This window comes from Meriones unguiculatus, chromosome 5, assembly GCF_030254825.1.
Source record: "Meriones unguiculatus strain TT.TT164.6M chromosome 5, Bangor_MerUng_6.1, whole genome shotgun sequence".
In the NCBI taxonomy this organism is placed as follows: Eukaryota; Metazoa; Chordata; class Mammalia; order Rodentia; family Muridae; genus Meriones; species Meriones unguiculatus.
In genome coordinates this window covers 107,091,309-107,111,226 of record NC_083353.1, presented here as the reverse complement: position 1 = coordinate 107,111,226, position 19,918 = coordinate 107,091,309, and the positions used below count along the sequence as shown (strand labels likewise).

Sequence of the window (19,918 nt, the reverse complement as noted above, 5' to 3'; positions counted from 1 at the left end):
CAGACTGCAAAAGCCCGTGGCTGGGGTGATTCTAAGCCCTAGTAAAGAAGCTACTACGGTTTTGCTAAATGACATGATGTGCCTGACAATTTGCCTTCTAAAGAACTGTTTGTGCCCACACACTAATGCTGCTGTCAGCTTTGGTCAGAGAAGCTTCTTTTTGTAGAGGCTGGTAAGAGACTCACAACTAGCTAAACTACAGAGAATAAAGGACTGTTGAATACCCATTCAGAAATGGAATATCTGTATTACAACCTCCATGGCTCAGAGAACACTGTGGAAGGGGTGAGAAAAATTTAAGAGCCAAAGAAAAGGAGGGGGCAGTATAGAATGCTGACTGTGGGCATGCCGTGCCATGGCTGCTATACTTTTAACTCACAGCAGTTGTGACTATCTGGTACAAGATCAGGCCTGTCAACACTGTCGTGGAAGGAGAAGGATTTATACAGAATCAGTGGCTCATGCAGGTTCAGTGGTACAGCTATTGGTAAGGTGCTCATCTTCCTGTAACAAGCTCTTGCTGTGCTCCTATAAAAAGCCCTAAGGTGATTTATTAGGTTAAAAACTACACGGTACCAACCACAGATGAGAAAGTGTGAAAACACCAAATGATAAGTCCCTCAAAACAAGCATAAACATCATGGTGAACTTATAGGAAGCCCAAGCCAAAGAGAGCAGTTTAAAAGGCAAGGCATGACACATAGCAGAACAATGGCAGCTAGCCAAATAAACAAATAGAAAAAGTACCTTTCTATCTGCTGACAAGTAAAAAGAACACTGGAAGAAGAAATGTGTTAATGGGGTTTGGTATTTCCCACAGTTCTTGGATGCTTTTGAAGTAAGATAATTCACTTTCTTGCTCTTCAGATTTTAGTTTGGGTTAATTTCTGCTGACCTTGGGTTTCTTTTTACTAAAGATTTGCAGTGTGCTGTTTCAGTATGTGTGTAAGTGCCTGTTAAGGCACTGCCCTTTAGCTAGGTAGTGGGGGTAAATGCCTTTAATCTCAATGAGTTCCAGAACAACCAGGGCTACACATAGAAACCTTGTCTTGAAAATAAACAAAAGAAAAAGAAAGAAAAGGCATTGTTCTTTGGTACTGTATTTTCAATTCTAGCACTTCCATTTAGTTCTTTTTGATTTCCATTTCTTTGTTAAATTTCATCTGGTCCTTTATGATGTCTATCTTTTCCATGGACCCTTTATTGAATTAATTAACACTGCTTTAAATTCATTGGCTGTACCAAAATGTATGCCATAGGTCTGACCCTGATGATTGTGTTGTCTCTACAGGGTATGTTTTTATTGCTACCTTTAGTATATTTGATACATTTTTGTTCAAAGGGCTGTGTATTTTAGATGATAAATACTGAAGTAAATAAATGGATATATTTGACCACAAGTTCCCGTCTACTGGTTGTTTAGAGTCAGGATTTGTGTTATTCTATTTAGAGTTTGGCTGTGTGTGATGTTTATTATTGCTGTGGGCTACTGAATTTGACATTCATCGTTGCTATGGTAACCAAAGGTTTCAATTTTTTTCTTAGTAATCTTTGTTCCCTTTATGTCTTGCCTGACTCTCTTTTTGTGCCTGTTCACAGAATACCTTTGTTTTCCAGCTTTCTCAGTTGTGTTCCATTGTTATATGTATTCAGATTGGTTTTGGTAGTAGAAGGCCAAGAGAGTTTTGTGATGTTCTGGCTAAGCTTCAGATTTGTGCATGTACCTAAACATGTGACCATCACATGGCTAAACAATACCCTTCTCCCTCTTTGTTTTTCATGAATCTAGTGTTTATCTAGCAAATGGGTTTTAAACTTTACTTAGGCTACTGCGGTGAGATAGTAGAACTGTCTTAATTTGTTTTTGTGGCTTTTCTTTAGTTTTTACTTTTTATTTTGTGTTGTCCTGTTTTACGTGTAAGTTTTGTTAAGTACCAAAATAATTTCTTCATCAATGTTTTCTGTCTTTTGGTACTTTCATATTTAACATAATTACTGATATATTTGGGTTTGCTTTTGCTTTTCATGTGTCAAACCTGTTCTGTGATCTTGCTTTTTCCCATTTTGGCAGTTTGTATGTTTAAATTGTTTTCCTTATGTGCCAGTAAAGTTCTCTGGCTGGGCTAATGGAATTACTAGTTACCTGTCCCTCCTTCAAGAATGAAATAGTCTGTGTACATATAATACAGTATACATTTAGTTTTAATAGTTGCATAGCAAGCATGATTCAGTTTTCTGTCTTTTTGGTAGTAGATTGTGGGTATACCTATTTCTCTGGACCTACAAGAGCAATGGATCATGCTGGTCTTGTTTTGTTTTTGTTTGTTTTTAAATGAAATTTTTATTTTTTTATATTAATTACAGTTTACTCACTTTGTATCTCAGCTGTAGCCCCCTCCCTCATTCCCTCCTAATCCTACCCTCCCTACCTCATCTCCTCCCATTCCCCTCTCCAAGTCCACTGATAGGGGACGTCCTCCTCCCCTTCCCGACTGACCCTAGCTTATCAGGTCTCATCAGGACTGGCTACATTGTCCTCCTCTTTAGCCTGGCAAGGCTGCTCCCCCATCAGGGGGAGGTGACCAAAGAGCCAGCCTCTGAGTTCACATCAGAGATAGTCCCTGTTCCCCTTACTAAGGAACCCACTTGGATACTGAGCTGCCATGGGCTACATCTGAGCAGGGGTTCTAGGTTATATCCATGAATAGTCCTTGGTTGGGTATCAGTCTCAGAAAAGACACCTGTGTCCAGATACTTCGATTCTGTTGCTCTCCTTGTGGAGCTCCTGTCCTCTCCAGGTCCTACTATCTCCCTGTTCTTTCCTAAGATTCCCTGCACTCTGCCCAAAGTTTGGTTAAGAGTCTCAGCATCTGTTTTCATACCCTGCTGGGTAGACTCTTTCAGAGGCCCTCTGTGCTAGGCTCCTGTCCTGTTTCCTGTTTTCTACTCTTCCAATGTCCATCCCGTTTGTCTTTCAGAGTGAGGAGTGATCATCTTACCCAGGGACCTCCTCCTTGTTTAGCTTCTTTAGATGTACAGATTTTAGTATAAACATATGCATAGGATCCTATAGATCCTATAGGTCTAGTATCCACTTATAAATGAGTATATACCGTGTGTGTCTTTACTAGTTTTGTTTTTTAACCATTTCCATACAGTTTCCTCAGTCTAACCCAGGAGCTTACAACTATAGACTTTTCCTTTGAAGAAACTGGTTTTTAATTTTTTTCTGAAAGGGAAGAACTTCAGCAGTGTAAATAAAGCTCTGACTAAGAAACACTGGTCATAATAGGATGTTTACTGGGAACTTCACGGAAAGGTTTCCACAGGAATCAAGAGAAAGAGAAAGCTGGAAATTAAGGGTTTTTTCTACCGTGTGTACTAGTCACTCTATTGCTGTAACAGATGTTTGACAGAAATGTTTTAAAGGAAGAAGAATTTATTTAGACCTGACTGCTAGCTAATGGGAGGCCAGGTCCACTTTGCTATGGTCTGAAACCCAACATAAATTTGTATTTGGTGTGTATAATTTTGAGTAAATAACAGCTCTTCCTATGACTCTTCTCTAAATAAATTGTGTCTATAGTGATGGCTATTTGAAGCTAGTTTTCAAGAAAATTTTCAATTTTGATGTCTTTCAGTTCTCAGTTGTACATAGTAAATAGATTTTAGAATTATCTCTCTTTTTTTCCTTCCTTTTTTCCTACTTTCAGATCTCACTGTGTAGCCCAGGCTGGCCTGGAGTTTGCTAGGTTTCCCAGGCCAGCCTGAGTTTATGATCTTCCTAAATGCTAGAGTCATAAGTGTTAGGCCACTATGGCTGGCTTTAGAATTGCCTTTGACTGAAAGCTTGCAGACATTTGCAGACAGAAGGTACAGAAAATTTTTATGAAATTGTTCTGTTTTCCTATGCATCTTTTAAATTTTCATGTTAGTTCGAGACTACAGCTGATCTGTTTGTTATATAGTACAATCATGTTAAAATATTTGTTGTAACCTGTTGACACTCCTCCTCCTCCCCACTCCCAACACAGTCTCATTATGTGGCTCAGACTGACCTGGAACTTGTCATATAGACTGGATTGGCCGGAAACTGGCTGTCTGCCTCTAGAGTGCTAGGAATAAAAGCATATACCACTACACTTGGCACTTTCTTTTTTCAGTGCTGATAATTTTAATATTTTTTTTCAAAAATATCTTTTTTCTTCATTACAATTTTTATTTTACATTTTTAAAAATTTTAAAATGCTGACAAAAACTAAAAAAAAAAATGATTCTATCCATTTATACTGGTAGAACATAAAATTGTAATATTTTGTGTACATTTGGTCTCTCCTTGTATGTCCATAATAGGTGAGTTCCCAGCTAAGTTTCACTTCAGTTCTTATGCTTGCTTTTCAGCTTTTCCTGAAAGGACACCTGTGCCCCCTGGACATGCTTGAGAAAGAGCAATGAAGGCAAGTATCTAAGTTTTCATGACCTGTGAAAATAACTTGGCCAAGTGCCATAGCTTTGGCTACCATATACAAGACATAAAGGTTGGCAGGAAAAGAGAATTAAAAAAATAATCTGTATATCATTTAGGATGACTTTATGAACATTTATTGAATTTTAAAAAGCAATTTTCCACTTTATTTCTAATAGTAATTCAAAGAAACTTGTTACTCAGTGTGTACTTACCAAGTATTATATCTTAAACAAAACTGTGGTAGAAAAGTAAATTGTGGGAAATTCAGAGAATTGAATGAAATGACCAAAAATGTGTGGTATGTACATCGTTGCTTCTTGTTCTTCTTTCCCCATATTTCATGTCTTCTGTCCTGTCATTTTGCTCCTTTTTCCTTTTCTCCACGTTGTCCCCTTTACTATAAGAATGTGACATAGAGATAAGGAACAAAAGAAAAGCCAAATTCCTTTCTTACCAAAGTACATTCAGCTTTGAACTAGAACCTGGTATATGTTAAACCAGGGATCTAAATGTAATTTGGAGTTTTTTCATAAACTGATAAACAGGCACTACTTATTCCACAGTTGCAGTCTTAGAGAAGAAATGGCACGGCATTCTAAAGTGTTTTGAGATTGCTTAATTCCATGAGTGCTGACATTCATACGGTCAGCATTTGCAGTTACGACAGTATTGTTGTCATTGGTTCTTTGGTTATGACATTTGCTCTTCATTAATATTTGGCATACCTTTACTAGGTACCTTAGAGATTTTTTTGTATAGTGACTGGAGGAGCCATCAGAATTTTGACCATGTTCTAGATGTGTGATGTCACAGCAAATAATAGCTGTGCCACTTGCCAGGTTATATCTTCTATCAGAAGTGAAAAATCACAACTTACTGCTTAAAACTCAGCTTGGGTGTATTTAGGGCTGCATGCTCCACAAGCCTGTGCTAGCTAGTGTAATGAAGATAAGTCTTGCTGTTAGAGACCTTGAAATGCATTTTCCTCATCCTTACAGCTTGAAGAGTCTTCCCTAGGGATTGCTAGAATCTCTCTTTTATCAGTCATTTCAGCTTTTTAAAAAAATAAACAATGTACAAATACTAGTGAAATCTCAAATGAAGTTAACTGACATTTAAAATGTACTATAGTCTCCTTTTTTTTTTTTTTTTTTTTTTCCGGATAGGAAGCAGACAGATGGTCAGTTGATTAGTTCCCAATACTGCCCAAAGAAAGATCTGCTGAGTAGTCAATTCCTATAATGCTTTCATGTGTGAGATAAATAGTTCATTTAGTTTCTTAGCTATCTTAGTAACATTATCTTATTCTTTGTATCTTTTAGTCTGGCGTGATAAACTGGCTTTATTATACTTACAACAATAACCAAATCAGTTGCACTGTGTGGCTAATACAGTATAAAATGAGGAAAATTACAGACTACCTCGTAACTGTCAGCCTTGCTTTGACATTCTCCACATTCTTGGTCTGTGAAGCCTCGTGTGAAAAGAGACTGATAGATGTATACTGTCACCAGTGCTGGTATTTTGGTCACGCAGCACTTTTAATCTAAGATTGATAAAATTCAGTAACTATTAGTTTGCCAGGAAAACTTAAGATGGACGGTCAGGATAACTAAACATCATACTGTTGGCAAGTTTGGCTCACAAGCCAAGTGCGTGCACGCCTGTAGTTCCAGAACTCAGGGATGCAGAGTTAGGTGGATTTCTGTGAGATAGAGGCCAGCCAGGTTTATAAAATGAATCCAGGACAGCCAAGGCTACACAGAGATACCCTGTGTGGAAAACAAAACAAAAGGTTTTGCCCATAAAAAGCCCCAGAAAACTGCACTACATCTAAGCCAATAAGAGTTTTTCCCCTTTGTGGTCTCAAAGGGAGACCAAAAACTAATGTAAGTATACAATTAGGAAAGGAATAGGAGGAGGTCATACAGATATCAAGTTTTCTGTGGGGCCACAAAGAATTTCAGTGAAGGGCAGGGACTCACCCACTCTTAACAGCTGCTCTCAGTTTTCTTTTTCTGGAACGAAGAAACATATGGTATTTAGAAAGTAGAAAAGTACTGGTGAGAGATGAATGTTTTTAACTGTCACTCTTTGTACTTTTGAGTCATGAAGAGTCAGCACATAAGGAAACAGGTTTGAAAGAATGGGGACCATGGAGCTACAGTGCCCATGTCCCTGTCCTATGGTGAGAAAGTGTGAGAATAGTCATGAAGTGTGAGTGGATATGTTTCCTGTCTCTCAGATGGTAGCCAATGTTGACAAATGAGTTTATTTATGCCTTCTGCTTTGCCACTTGGACCCATATCCCAGAACAAGAACTTACAGGGCTGAACTGGCAGTGGCAGATTGTTCAGGGTACTCATTGCAGTGTAGGGAGTTTTAAAGCCTTCTAAACAACAACAAAAATTGAGAGACAAGAAAGCAAGAACCTCCTGTATCACATTTTGTCCTCTCCTGTAGCTTCTACTCGTTTCTACAGTCATTTTATGTATTTGCACAAACTCAATAAAAATAAAACACTTTTTATTAAAGAAAAGAGATCTGATCCCTGCCCAGCCACCCCTCCTTTTTGCATGTGATTTCAGTAGCCGTGACAATCATGCTCTTAGTTTCAGCTTCCCCGTCCTGTGTTTAATACTGGCTTATGGTTGGTATTTGACCTTTGACCTTTCGTTTTTGTCTGCTCTTCCATTGTACAAGTTACTGCATTACATCTTTGTCTTTGAGTTTAGATAGATTGGAGGCTTCTGTCAAGAGTAATGCTGTTGAGGAAGGAACTTTTTTTGACTCTGTTTTCTGCTTTTTTTAAATTAAGGACTCAGTGTCCGTATATAGCCCAGACTGGCGTAAAACTTGCTGTCTGTAGTCCAGATTGACCTTGAACCCTCCATCCTCCTGTCTTAGCCTCCTGAGTGCCAGGATTACAGGTGTGTGTATGTTCCCCCTCCCCTTTAAATCTCCCTTTTTGACAGCTGGCACTGAGTAAAGCTCTATTCTCTCTGAAGACCTACCTGTCTAGACTGCTCATTTATTGGGGCCCGTCAGGTTATTTTGACTTCAGTTTACAAGACTTTTCTTTGTTTTGGCCTCCCAAAAGAGCAAACTTATCACCTGTAATTATTACTGAGCTTGATGAAATGGATGGATGGTATCAAGAAATTCCAAATTTTTATTAAAATCCACATAGGTTGGGATATTTATCTCTCACTATTCTCTTAATTTGCTGAGTTTCAGCATGTAGATACTTAGCTGTGATTATAAATAAAAAGAATTTAATTGTCTCAGCAAGAGTAAGCATAATGGATGGTCTGTTCTCTTGATTTTTCTAAGCACTGGCTGGTTGTCCTGCCAGTTGTTATTATGGTGTCTATACCAAGATGGCCTCTTAGTATCCTTCTTCATATATTGAAACTTGTAAGGGATCTATTTTTTTTAATATTGCTATTTTCATTTTCTGTGTCCTTGTTCTGGGCTTTTTATTCTATAAAATAGCATAACCCATTATCTGAAAAAATTATCTTTTAATCTTCTGATTAAAGATTGCTTAATTATAGTACTTATTTGTTTGGCTAGTTGCATGTTTTTCTTTGTTTTAGCTGTAATGTTTCTGTATTTCTGCATGGATATGATACAGGCTTTTTTTTTCTTTTTTTCCTTTTTCCTTTTTCTTTCTTTTTTTTTTTCTTTAACATTAGGTAGGCATGAAGCCTCCGTGTCACAGCTGCATGCATAGTCACTGTTGAAGCAAATGCCTACCTAATTTGACAGTTTCGGTGTGTTTAAATTTTTTGAGTTTGCAAATAAGCTTATTAGCTTACTGATGGAGCCTTCCGGCAGTGAACAGTTGTATGAGGACCCTGATCCTGGAGGCAAATCTCAAGATGCAGAAGCCAGGAGGCAGACAGAATCAGAACAAAAGTTATCTAAAATGACCCACAATGCTCTGGAGAACATTAATGTGATTGGCCAAGGCTTGAAGCATCTCTTCCAGCACCAGCGCAGGAGGTCATCAGTGTCTCCACACGATGTGCAGCAGATTCAGGCAGATCCAGAGCCTGAAGTGGATCTGGACAGTCAGAACGCATGTGCTGAGATTGATGGTGTCTCCACCCACCCCACAGCTCTGAATCGTGTTCTGCAGCAGATCCGGGTGCCACCCAAGATGAAGAGAGGGACAAGCTTGCATAGTAGGCGGGGCAAGTCAGAAGCCCCAAAGGGAAGTCCCCAAATCAACAGGAAATCTGGCCAAGAGGTGGCAGCTGTTATACAGTCAGGTCGACCTAGATCTTCATCCACAACTGATGCTCCTACCAGCTCTTCTGTGATAGAAATAGCTTGTGCTGCTGCTGTGTGTGTACCTGGAGAGGAGGTGACTACAGAACGGGTAAGTCTGTTAACTTAATGTTTTCATAAACATGCACATGCACACACATACAGCCTCATGGCAAATGACCAGTCTGGTTTTTAAAGTAGTATTTTGGTTTTCATTAGATTTTTAAAAATTTTATAAAAAATGGGTCTGGTGGTACACATTTGGTAATCCCAATGCTCAGGAGTGGAGGCAGGAGGATCAGAAATTGGCTGTGTAGTATTGTCAAACGACAACAAATGTCTGTTAGGCCAGTCTGTGCAGTATGAGACCATGTCTCAAAAAAACATAAAGAAAATAATTTATATTTACTTGTACCAGTATGCAAAACATGGTTTTGATGTGATGATAGAGATCAAATTTGGTTACAACAATCATGGAATGTTGATCATTGGAGGTTCTGCAGTTTTGCTTTTCATGTTTATTTATTTCTATATATGTGGAGGGGCATATCAGACTGTGTGTGCACACTAGAGAAGAACCTGGTAGGAGTTTGTTCTCTCCTTCCGTCGTGTGAGGCCCAGGAATTGAACTCTAGTCATCAAGCTTGGCAGTAAGCACCTGTACCCACTGAGCCATCGTGTGGTGTTAGAGAGATCTCTTGTAGTTCAAACTGGCCTCATACTTACTGAGTAGCAGAGGACAACTTTGAAGTTCTGATCCTCCTGCTTTTACCTCCAAGTGCTAGGATTTTTTTGTTTTCTTGTTTTTGTTTTTCAAGACGGGGTTTCTCTGTGTAGCCTTTTCTGTCCTGAAACTCACTCTGTAGACCAGGCTGACCTTGAACTTACAGAGATCTGCCTGCCTCCCAAGTGCTGGGATTAAAGGTATGTGGAACCACTACCGAGCCCCAAGTGCTAGGATTTTAAACTTATATTATCACACCCAGTTTATTCAGTGCTGTGGATTAAACCTTCTAGACAAGCACTTTACCACTCAGCTACCCAACCCAGAGGTTCTGTTTTCCTCTTTTTTTTAGGTTTATTGGGGTCACTTTTTCCTTATAGAAAAACCTTAATAACATACTCAGAATATTGCAAACTTGTGAAAATAGTAGCCTCATCTCCACATATGCTCATTATACAGATGTGCAGAATAAACCTGGTCAGTTCAGTCAGTTAAAGGGTCACTTTTGAGTTCACAAAGCCAGATTGATAGTCACAAGTAATTGTTTTCTCAAAAGTGCTCTATATTTAAAATTTTAAAACTAAATGTTCTGAATTTTAAAGAAATGTGCTCAGTGTAGAAAACTTTAAAAATGCAGGAAGGAAAAGAAGAAAGAATAAAGATAGCTTTTGCCAATATTATGGTAGGTTTTTTCAATATACTAGCATTTAAAAAATAAATTGAGGGGAATTTAAATTTATTTTTTACTCAACTTTATAAATGTTTAAAAAAACAAAAACTCATTTAATGCTGAATAGTTTTCAACTAAAACTCTTAGAGGCATTTTTCTATATCACAATTTTACTATAACTTTTACTCATTGTATAATGCTGTGATACAGCTTGCTATAATGTAAAAATTTGTTCAGTATATATTAGAGAATATGAAAATACTTAAATTGCAATATAGTTACCTTAAAATAACTCTTGAAATTAAGAAATACCTTATGGTATCTAATGACAGTTAAAAATGATAGCCACCATTATCTTTTGCTTATGGTGTGACAGGAAGTGTTTAAACACATGTAATTTTCTCTTTGATGTTCATACAGCCCTGTACGTGGCTTTGATAAATTGCTTTTTCATTGTTGTTGATGAGACAGCAGAAACATAGGAAGTTAAGTGTGCTCATGGTTTCATAACTAGCCTGTTTCACAACTAGAATGCTTCAGAGCTTAAGTAATCTAGACCTTTTTTTTTTTTTGAGACAAGTCTCATTATATAGCAATGCCTGGCCTGGAACTCACGGGAGACCAGGCTATCATTGACCTCACTGAGAGCCACCTGCCTCTGCTTCCTGAGTGCCAATATAAAAATTATATAAGTTATGTATATAATAGGGAAAATTAGCAAATGGCATTTAGTTATGAAGATTCAAGTGGTTTTATTTTAGACCTTTCTGTCAAATTAAAAACAAAATGGCTGTCTTATAAAATCAGTTCAGTTTTATTTATTGTTTGTGTGTACAGTTCTTCCACAGTGTCTTTGAGAATTCTCTAATCCTAGCCTATGAATTCATCCATGAACACAGAAAATCTTATTAAGCCCTTTGTATGCAGTAAATAACAAATACACTGAGAAGAGGAGAATCATTAGGTTGACAGGTATAAGAAAGACATGTGCTTTCATTTGGGACTGGCCGAAAAAAATAGAAGCCAGATAAATACACAAGTGTACTGGGGTAGAAGAAGGGGGTTAGTTTAAGGCCAGGGGAATTATAAGAGAAAAATAATTATTGGTTAGGATTGGCCAGAGAAGAATGCTGCCTTAGGAGCTTATAAGAATGACTGAACTTCACTTTTTCTTTTCCCTTCCATCTCATACTCATTCATCATTGTGACCAGACATAAGAGTACCTATTCTCTGACATTCTGGAAAAAAATGTTATGGTAGATGTTTAGATGTGTAATACCTGATCCTAGCTCCTAAGAGTATTTTAAATTAGCGTGATAATATGCCAGCAGGGTAGTGGCCACACATGTGAGTAAAGCTGACAGAGGAAAAACTTTGTCTTTTTCAGTTTACTATATAGAAATGGGAGATAGATGAATAAAACATATGAGTGAAATATACAGTTGCAAAGAGTAAAAACTCTTTTAAGTTGAAGGTGATGAAAGACCTTGCCAAGAGTGTGCTACTTGACCAAAGACCTAAGGCTGTAAAGGAGCAAACCAACACTCAGATGCCTGAGCAGAATGTCCCAGAGGCCTGAACAATAAAGAAATTTTGCTGAAAGAGTTTGTTAGCTTTAAGGTAAAAGTACTTTTAGAGCAGAGGTCATGGCCATTGTATATGTTTCAGATGGGTGAGAAGCAGTACTTGAAATGGGGATGGTCTTTCTCATAATAGTTCATTCCTCCAACTAGAACGTTTGAGGAATGGCTAAGTCAAGCACAAGAACCTAGTTCAGTTCCCAGAACCTTAAGAGGAGAAGCCAGGTGCAGTGTCACATAGCTGAAATCCCAGTGCTGAGGAGGTGAGATAGGAGGGTCCTTGGGTCTTCTTGTCCAGCTAGATTAACTGAATCAGTAAATTCTAGATTATTTTTTTTAATGTTTCTTTCTTTTTCTTTCAATCTTTTTTTTTTGTATTTACTCTTTATACAGTTTTCTGCCTACATGTATGCCTGCAGGCCAGCAGAGGGTACCAGATCTCACTATAGATGTTTGTGAGCCACCATGTGGTTGCTGGGAACTGAACTGAGGACCTCTGGAAGAGCAGGCAGTGCTCTTAACCGCTGAGCCATCTCCAGCTGCCAAGTTGTTGATTCTTTAAGAGACCCTATCTCAAAAATGTAGGTAGAGGAACTGGAGAGATTGCTTACTGGGCAAGGAATGCTTGCTATGCAATCTTGAGAGCCTGAGTTCAAACCCCCACTCCAGCACACAGATAAAAAGATGGGTATGGGCATATGTGCATCTGGAACTCTAGTGCTGTGAACAGATAGAGACAGGATTGCTAGGTCTTACTAGCTGCTAGCATCACTCCAGGTTTAGTAAGAAAGCCTGTCTCAAAGGAATAAGGTAAAGAGTAATACATCAGAACATGTGACATCCTCCTCTTGTACATAATACCGTGCTATACATTTAAACAGAGAAATTGGAGGATGGTTGAGGAATATAGAAACATAAGAACATAGAGGAGCATAGGAAGCCCAGAGGAACATAGACCTCTGGGCTTCACACACATATATAAAAGAATTTGAGTATAGACCATGTGCATCTTTCTGGGTCTGGGTTACCTTGCTCAGGATGATCTTATTACTAGTTTCATCCATTTCCCTGCAAATTTCATGATTTCCTTGTTTTTAATAGCTGGGTAGTATTCCATTGTATAAGTGTACCACAATTTCTTTATCCATTCTTCAGTTGAGGAGCATCTAGGTTGTTTCCAGATTCTGGGTGCTACAAATAAAGCTATTATGTGTCCTTTTGGTATGGTGGAGCATCTTTTGGATATATGCCCAGGGATGATATTGCTGGGTCTTGGGTTAGCACTATTCCCAATTTTCTGAGAAAGCACCAGATTGATTTCCAAAGTAGTTGTGCAAGTTTGCACTCCCACCTGCAATGGAAGAGGGTTCCCCTTTCTCCACACCCTTTCCAGCATATGTTGTCCCTTGAGATTTTGATCTTAGCCATTCTGATGGGTGTAAGGTGAAATCTCAGGGTCATTTTGATTTGCATTTCCCTGATGACTAAGGACATTGAGTATTTCCTTAAGTGTTTCCTTGCTATTCAGTATTCTTCTGTTGAGAATTCTCTGTTTAGCTCTGTATCCCAATTTTAATTGGGTTATTTGTTTTGCTGGTGTTTGATTTCTTGAGTTCTTTATGTATTTTGGATATTAGCCCTCTGTCGGATGTAGGGTTGGTGAAAAACACTCTTGGTATGTACTGACTTAAAAGGGGATATTAGCCATATAATACAGGATAACCATACTAAAATCCACAGATATAAGGCGCTAAATAACAAGGAGGACCCTAGGGAGGGTGCTTAATTCTCATTTGGAAGAACAAATAAAATAGATACCAGAAGCAGTTGAAGAGGGGGGAACAGGATAGGAGTCTACCATAGTTGTCCTCTGAAACACTCCACTGAGCAGGGGATCGAAGCAGATCCCCTGAGACTCACAGCCAAATTTTGGGCAGTGCGCAGGGAGTCTTAGGGAAGAGTTGGGGGATGGAAGGACCTGGAGGGGACAGGAGCTCCACAAGGAGACCAACAAATCTGGGCCCAGGGCCCCTGCAGAGACTGATGCACCAACCAAGGACCATGCATGGAAAGGACCTAGACCCCCTGATCTGATCAGATGTAGCCCAATTGGCAGCTCAGTCTTCATATGGATTGCCTAGTAAGGGTACAGGGGTTATCTCTGGCATGGACTCTGTTACCCGCTTCTTGATCACTTTCCCCTGGTGGAGTGGCCTTGCCAGGTCACAGAGGAAGAGGATCCAGGCAGTCCTGAAAGACTTGATAAGCCAGGGTCAGATGGTAGGGGAGGACCCTTTCTGTGGTCTAGGAGAGGGGAATAGGGGGGAAGAGGGAGAAAGGGTGGGACTGGGAGAAGATGAAGGAGGGGGCTAAAATCAGGATATAAAGAGAATAATAAAAAAGAAAACTTCAAACAATAATTTGATCTATCAATAGTATTCAGACTTTTTTGTAGTTTGAATGTTAGCACTTTGAACCTTTATAAGCTTATCTGTATGTTGTCTATTCTAAGGTACTTTCTCAGGTCACCCCTCCCCCCAAAGTATGTTTGTTCTTTTCCTTACATTTTACATATATACATGTTTGGATACACAAGTATTTATACTGTTCATACAAATTTTGAGGTGCACTATGCAAATCTGAGATACACTTTTCATTATTTAAAAAAAAACAAAAAACAAACAAACAAAAAAAAACTTGGACCTCATTCCAGTTTGGTTAAGTATACTTTAAGCATCCCTAAATTGTAGATTAACACTTTGAGATACTAGCAGTACTGATGTCAGTGTACTACCTTGTTATGAGACCTTACTGTGTTGTTGGGAGGGCAGGAGTTACATAAATCACATTTTAAGAAGCACTCTGGGAGGCAGAGGCAGGTGGATCTCTGTGACTTTGAGGCCAGCTGGGTCAACAGAATGAGTCCAGGACTGCCTAAGACTACACAGAAAAACCCTGCCTCAAAAAAAAAAAAAAAAAAAAAAAAAAAAATGAAGAATGAGGAAGAGGAAGAAAATAGGAGGAGGAGGAAGCAGAAGCAGAAGCAGCGGTGTGATTGTACCCAGGCCCAGAAGTCAGGAACTTGTGATCTTAGATCCTAGTTCTAGTTCTGTTATTAAATTATGTTATCAATGTGATGTTAAGCAAATTCACCTTTCTAGGTTTCGTTTCTTTAGTTCCAAGATGAGGGCATTGTGCTAAATAATATACACTATACACTTGCTTTATGTCCCAGGTTTGTTTCTTTGTTTGTTTGTTTGAGACATATAGAAAATTAAAATAGCTGTATAGCAGAGTAGGATTAACTAAGTTGTTCAGAGCTGATAGGGTTGACCACTTCTTCACTGCAGGTCCTGATTCCTCCTCCTGGAGAGCTTAGTTCATCAGTGTGCATCATCTTAGATTCCATCCTCAGCAGTGAAAAAGCCTAGGTAGGAAACAATACATGATCACATACTGCTAAAATTAAGAGCAGAAAAAGTCCAGAGGAGGGCTAAAAATACAAGCAAGTTGTAGGGGCATTCTAGAGAATGTAGGCCTTGCAGAATGTTCTGGAACTTTGAAGCCTTTGAAACATACCTTTCCATCAAAAGGTAACAAAAGTAATAATCAGGTGTAAAAGTAATTGAGATACAAAGAAAAACTACAAAAACATGCAACTACTTAATCACAAGGACTTAGTTATCCCCTGGAAAGCTAGGACTATGCATGATAATTCTTTATACCCCATATAGAACCCTACTGAAAATGAGCAGACCTTCAGGAGACCTAGAGAGAAAGTTGGTATAATGTTTATAACTAAGTTCTAAAATTTCAGCTTAAGAGAAAGGTTTTGAGCAATTTGAGTGTAAAGCTAAATGAGTTTGATAATGTAATTGGAAATAAGAAAGTACTAAGATTTCTAAAAGACACTTTCATGTTGAAAATATATTTTAGAGGGACTCTTCCTTGGGGAGATAATGTTTAATATTCTTAGCATTTCCTGGTTGTCCATAGTTGTCTAGGGTTGAGGCCCCTTCTATGTTAGTGGTGGCCCCTTCTGTTGGTGGTGTCCAGATCTTATTTGAGAAACTTCATGGGTCTGTAGCTTCTCTGACATTTCTATGAGACAGTTTCAACAAACTTCCTGCTTCTCTGCACTTTCCAACCTTTCTGCCTCCTAGTCTAATATGATCTCTGAGCCTTAGGTGTAGGAATTTTATTAAAGATGTTTCAGTTTGGATTAGATACCACATGATATCTTACTCTCTGCATTTTGATTGGTTGTGATTGTCTCTGTCTCTTACAAAGATATGTTTCTTTGATGAAGAGTGAGAATTACATCTATCTGTGGGTATAAAGACAAATACTTAGTATATAGTTAGGAATTGGAAGAGCCACCCTGATTGGCTATTCAATACCAAGTAGTTATCCCTGAGAGCATAGACATAGGTAGCATAATATAGACTGAGCAGGTTGTGTTTATGTATTTAGGAATATGTATATGTGTGTGTGTGATGTCTATATGTAACAGTGATTAAACAGGCTACAAATTTGATAGCAAAGGGGGATGTATGGGAGGGATTAGAGGGAGGAAATGGTATAATTACATTACAATGAAAAAAGTAAACTATTAAAAGCAAATTTTAAAAAAATAGAGTTTTTTGGACTAGTTTTATTCAAGATGTAATGATCTAGCTAAGGTCTCAGGGAGCTTAGCTGTGAGGTGACAGTCATGAAGCACAGTTGTTTGTTCCTATGGGTAAAGCCATTCTGAATTTCAGTTAGAAAGAAATGATATGTATGAAGATTTACACTGTAGGCCAGAGGCCCATTCTTCCAACATCTTGTTAGAATGCTGCACCCTCTGCTACTTGCTACAGTAATAATTACATAGTAAAGTGCAACAAGAATCTGCAGTTTACATGCTGCTACTTTTATAAAATAGCAAAAAAAAAAAAATTAATGCCATAAATTTCAAGAAAAAAAATAAACTTAGAGGGATTTTAAAATCTTGGATCTTTTGAAGAAAAAATTTGAAGTCATTGATCATTGTTATTGAGGTTGAGAATTCACCATTTTGTTTTAGAATTTACTATTTTTCCTTTCAGAGACAAAATTAAGGAATGCACTATCTTTATTAGGCTGTAGTTGGGGACTCTTTGGGGTTCACTTACTACAATATGGATAGATACAAAGAGAATTTTTATAATGCTTGACTATGACTGCAATATAAACAGTGGTTTGAGGTAGATGCATATGTTAAAGAAATTTCTGAAATAATATTAGTTGAGCAGTAATTAAATTCAGTAAGCCAGTGCTCTCTGCAGGGAAATAGTGAGGCAGTAGAAAGGGTAGTTCTTGTTGTCTTCCACTAGGTGGCGCCACTAAGCCAGTTCAGGAGGAGAAGGCAAGAACTAGGGCGTGAGATTTAGGAATGGCCTGGATTAAGCATCTACAGGAATTTGGACTGATTTGATCACTATAGTTGTAGAACAAACAGTAGAAGAGGTAGGAGTGAACAGTGTTGAAATTTGAAATGTTAAAGAATTTTAAGTAATAAGATTTGCTTAGAGACTTTAAGAAAATACTGTTTATTTTCCCAATTAACATGGGAAAAATTGTGTATAGTTTTTATAAACTCTAGCAAAGGTCTTTGTTTTTTATATATTTAATATTGGTTGGGTTCTTGATACCTGCGAGGGAATGTTTTACAGACAGTTAATAATACAGCACTGGAAAAGTGGCTTTTTATTTTCCATAACAGATACTTCATAGGCTAAACCCTGATGGCCAAGTCAAGTAACTTTGGGGTTGTTAGAGCTAGAGTATGTAGTTATATCCTTTGCTGCAGACAAATTTAAAATAATATAATGTGAATGTGATGAAGTCAGGGAGGTGTCAGTGGACAGAAGTACTTGGCTTGGGTTCAGATTCCAGAACTTACACATAAAGCCAGATGTGGTAGAGTTCTAGCATTTGTAATTCCACTGTTGCTGGCAGGAAATTGCTGAGAGTCCTGCTGTCCAGTATGTAGATGATGGCCCCAGAAGATTTTTTTCTTTAAAGATTTTATGTCAGGAGCTAGAGAAATGGCTCAGCAGTTAAGAGTGCTTGCTGCTTTTGTAAGGGACCCAGGTTTGGTTCCTAGCACCCACTTGATAGTTCACAACCGCCTGTCTCTACAGTTCCAGGGTGTCTGACTTTCTCTTATGTCCTTCAAGGGCACCACACAGATGTGTTACAGACATATATACAGTCAAAACACTCATATAGAAAATAAAAATAAGTCAATCTCTTAAAAAGTCAGCCTTTAATGTAGTTGTTTGATTGGAACTAGACAGAAAAGGTTGTTTTTGCCCTTGATAAATGAAAAGGGAGACATTTTGGATATTAATAAAATCTTAAGAAGCCTTTTTGGATATGCCTGAGAGACTTACATTCCAGGAAATTGGAAAAGATGAAAGAAATGAACGAATTGTATCAAGTTTAACATCATAGTTAAATTTGTTGTATGCGTTTGCTTCTCAAATCTGAATTATGCTTCTTACATTCAGAAACAGCAGTTTTATGATGAAGATGTAATATAAAGCAAATTGGAGTCCGTTCTTTAAATTTTTAGCCATTTGTGGTGGTGCTTGCTTATAATCCCAGCACTAGGGAAGCTGAGAAAGAAAATGAATTGGAAGCCAGCTCAGCCTCTACAGAGAAGAAACAAACAAACAAACAAAATGAATTTAACCTATTATTCATTACCTTATCTTAAGAGAGGTTGCCATTCTCATTATCTAAAACACTGACAAGACCTCACTATAAAGATTCATAATGAATACTCGGAGAGACAGACCATGGTCAGACATTAAATATAAGACAGTCTCTAGAATAAAGTGTTTCCCTCAGTGACCACAGCATAGCATTCTTAAGAAAAGCAGGCAGCTTTAGCAAGTTAGCACAAAAGTGGGCTTATAAAGTGTACATTTCAGAAATTGACAAGTATGTGTTAAGAATTTACTTAGTTGGATGTTACATCATCATGACCTAAGATCTTGTTGGTCAATTTAAGCAGATGAGATTTTCACTTTTGCACCTTGACATTTAAAAAGTCACACAACTACCCCACATTCTGCACTAATGTGTGCCTTTTGCTTTGTGTATAGGTAAGACTTTGAAAATATCTGGAAAACCCTTGTTTCTGCCTCTTGTCTTACCAGAAGAGTGCTAGCGCCCAACACATACAGCTTTTATGTGGATTCTGAGGTTTGGACAGAAGAGGCTGGAACTCCCTGAGACATCTCTCTGGTTATAGAGTTCCTTTTAATACTACGATTAAAATGTGGCAGTGATGTTGTATATGCTCAGATTTCTAAATAAACTAAGAAAGAGTTATTGAGAATGTCTAAATATGTCTTATTTAATGAGGTGACCAGCTAAATAAGCAGTCTTTGGGGAGGTACTTCTGCATTTTGGATATGGGTGGGTGGGCAGGTGGGCAGAATTCTAGTATGAAAGTCTTAAATAAGCCACAACACAACATTTCAGTGTTATAGTTATAATAAATAAATAAATAAACGAGATAAATAAATAAATAGATAGATAAATAAATAAATAAATCTTTTTTAAAAAATTAGGTGAATAGTGCCTGGAGAAATAGCTCAGGAATTAGGAGCACTTGCTGCCATTGGAGAGGATCTAGGTTTGGTTCCTAGCATCTACATGGCAGCTCACAACCATCCATAACTCCGATTCCAGGAAATCCAACACTCTCTTCCCACCTCCACAGGCACTATGCACACTCTTTGGTACATGGACATACATGCAGGTGAAACACAGAATAAATAAATCTTTTAAAAAATTTAATGAAGTAATTATGGCTTAGGGAAAATTTCAAACTTCATGACCAGAGCGCTAATAGACATCAGAGGCTTAAGTTCTTGCTGGTTCTTCCATTGCATAGATAGTTTAATATTGACTGTTTTTATTGTGCATCTAGAGTGCATTGTAAGTACAGAAAGGAAGCAGATTGGCAAAAAAAAAAAAAAAAATCAAATGAACTACAAACTAATATTCATAAAACAACGAAAGAATAAAAAATGGTCTCAAGTAATTGACGTAAGGTTTCAGACCTGATAATTACTTTTTAAAAAGAAATTTAGATCAAATGGAAAATCTTGCTTCCTACTTTTTGTTCTATCTACAATCAAAAAGTCACAGTGAAATTGCC

The 19,918-nt window shown here is 37.9% G+C and overlaps 1 protein-coding gene across 2 annotated transcripts in view; it reads left to right on the top strand.

Annotated features, from left to right (window-relative positions):
• The window catches only part of Tmcc1 (transmembrane and coiled-coil domain family 1), a 169,501-nt gene that overhangs the window by 43,071 nt on the left and 106,512 nt on the right, over positions 1-19,918 (top strand). Inside the window, exons 2-3 of one of the 2 annotated variants that reach the window (XM_060383989.1) lie at positions 4,402-4,457; positions 8,167-8,855. In XM_060383989.1, coding sequence (XP_060239972.1) covers positions 8,292-8,855 — 564 coding nt within the window. In that variant the 5' untranslated portion in view covers positions 4,402-4,457; positions 8,167-8,291. The remainder of the gene's footprint in view (positions 1-4,401; positions 4,458-8,166; positions 8,856-19,918) is intronic. The other variant, XM_060383990.1, reaches the window with a different exon arrangement.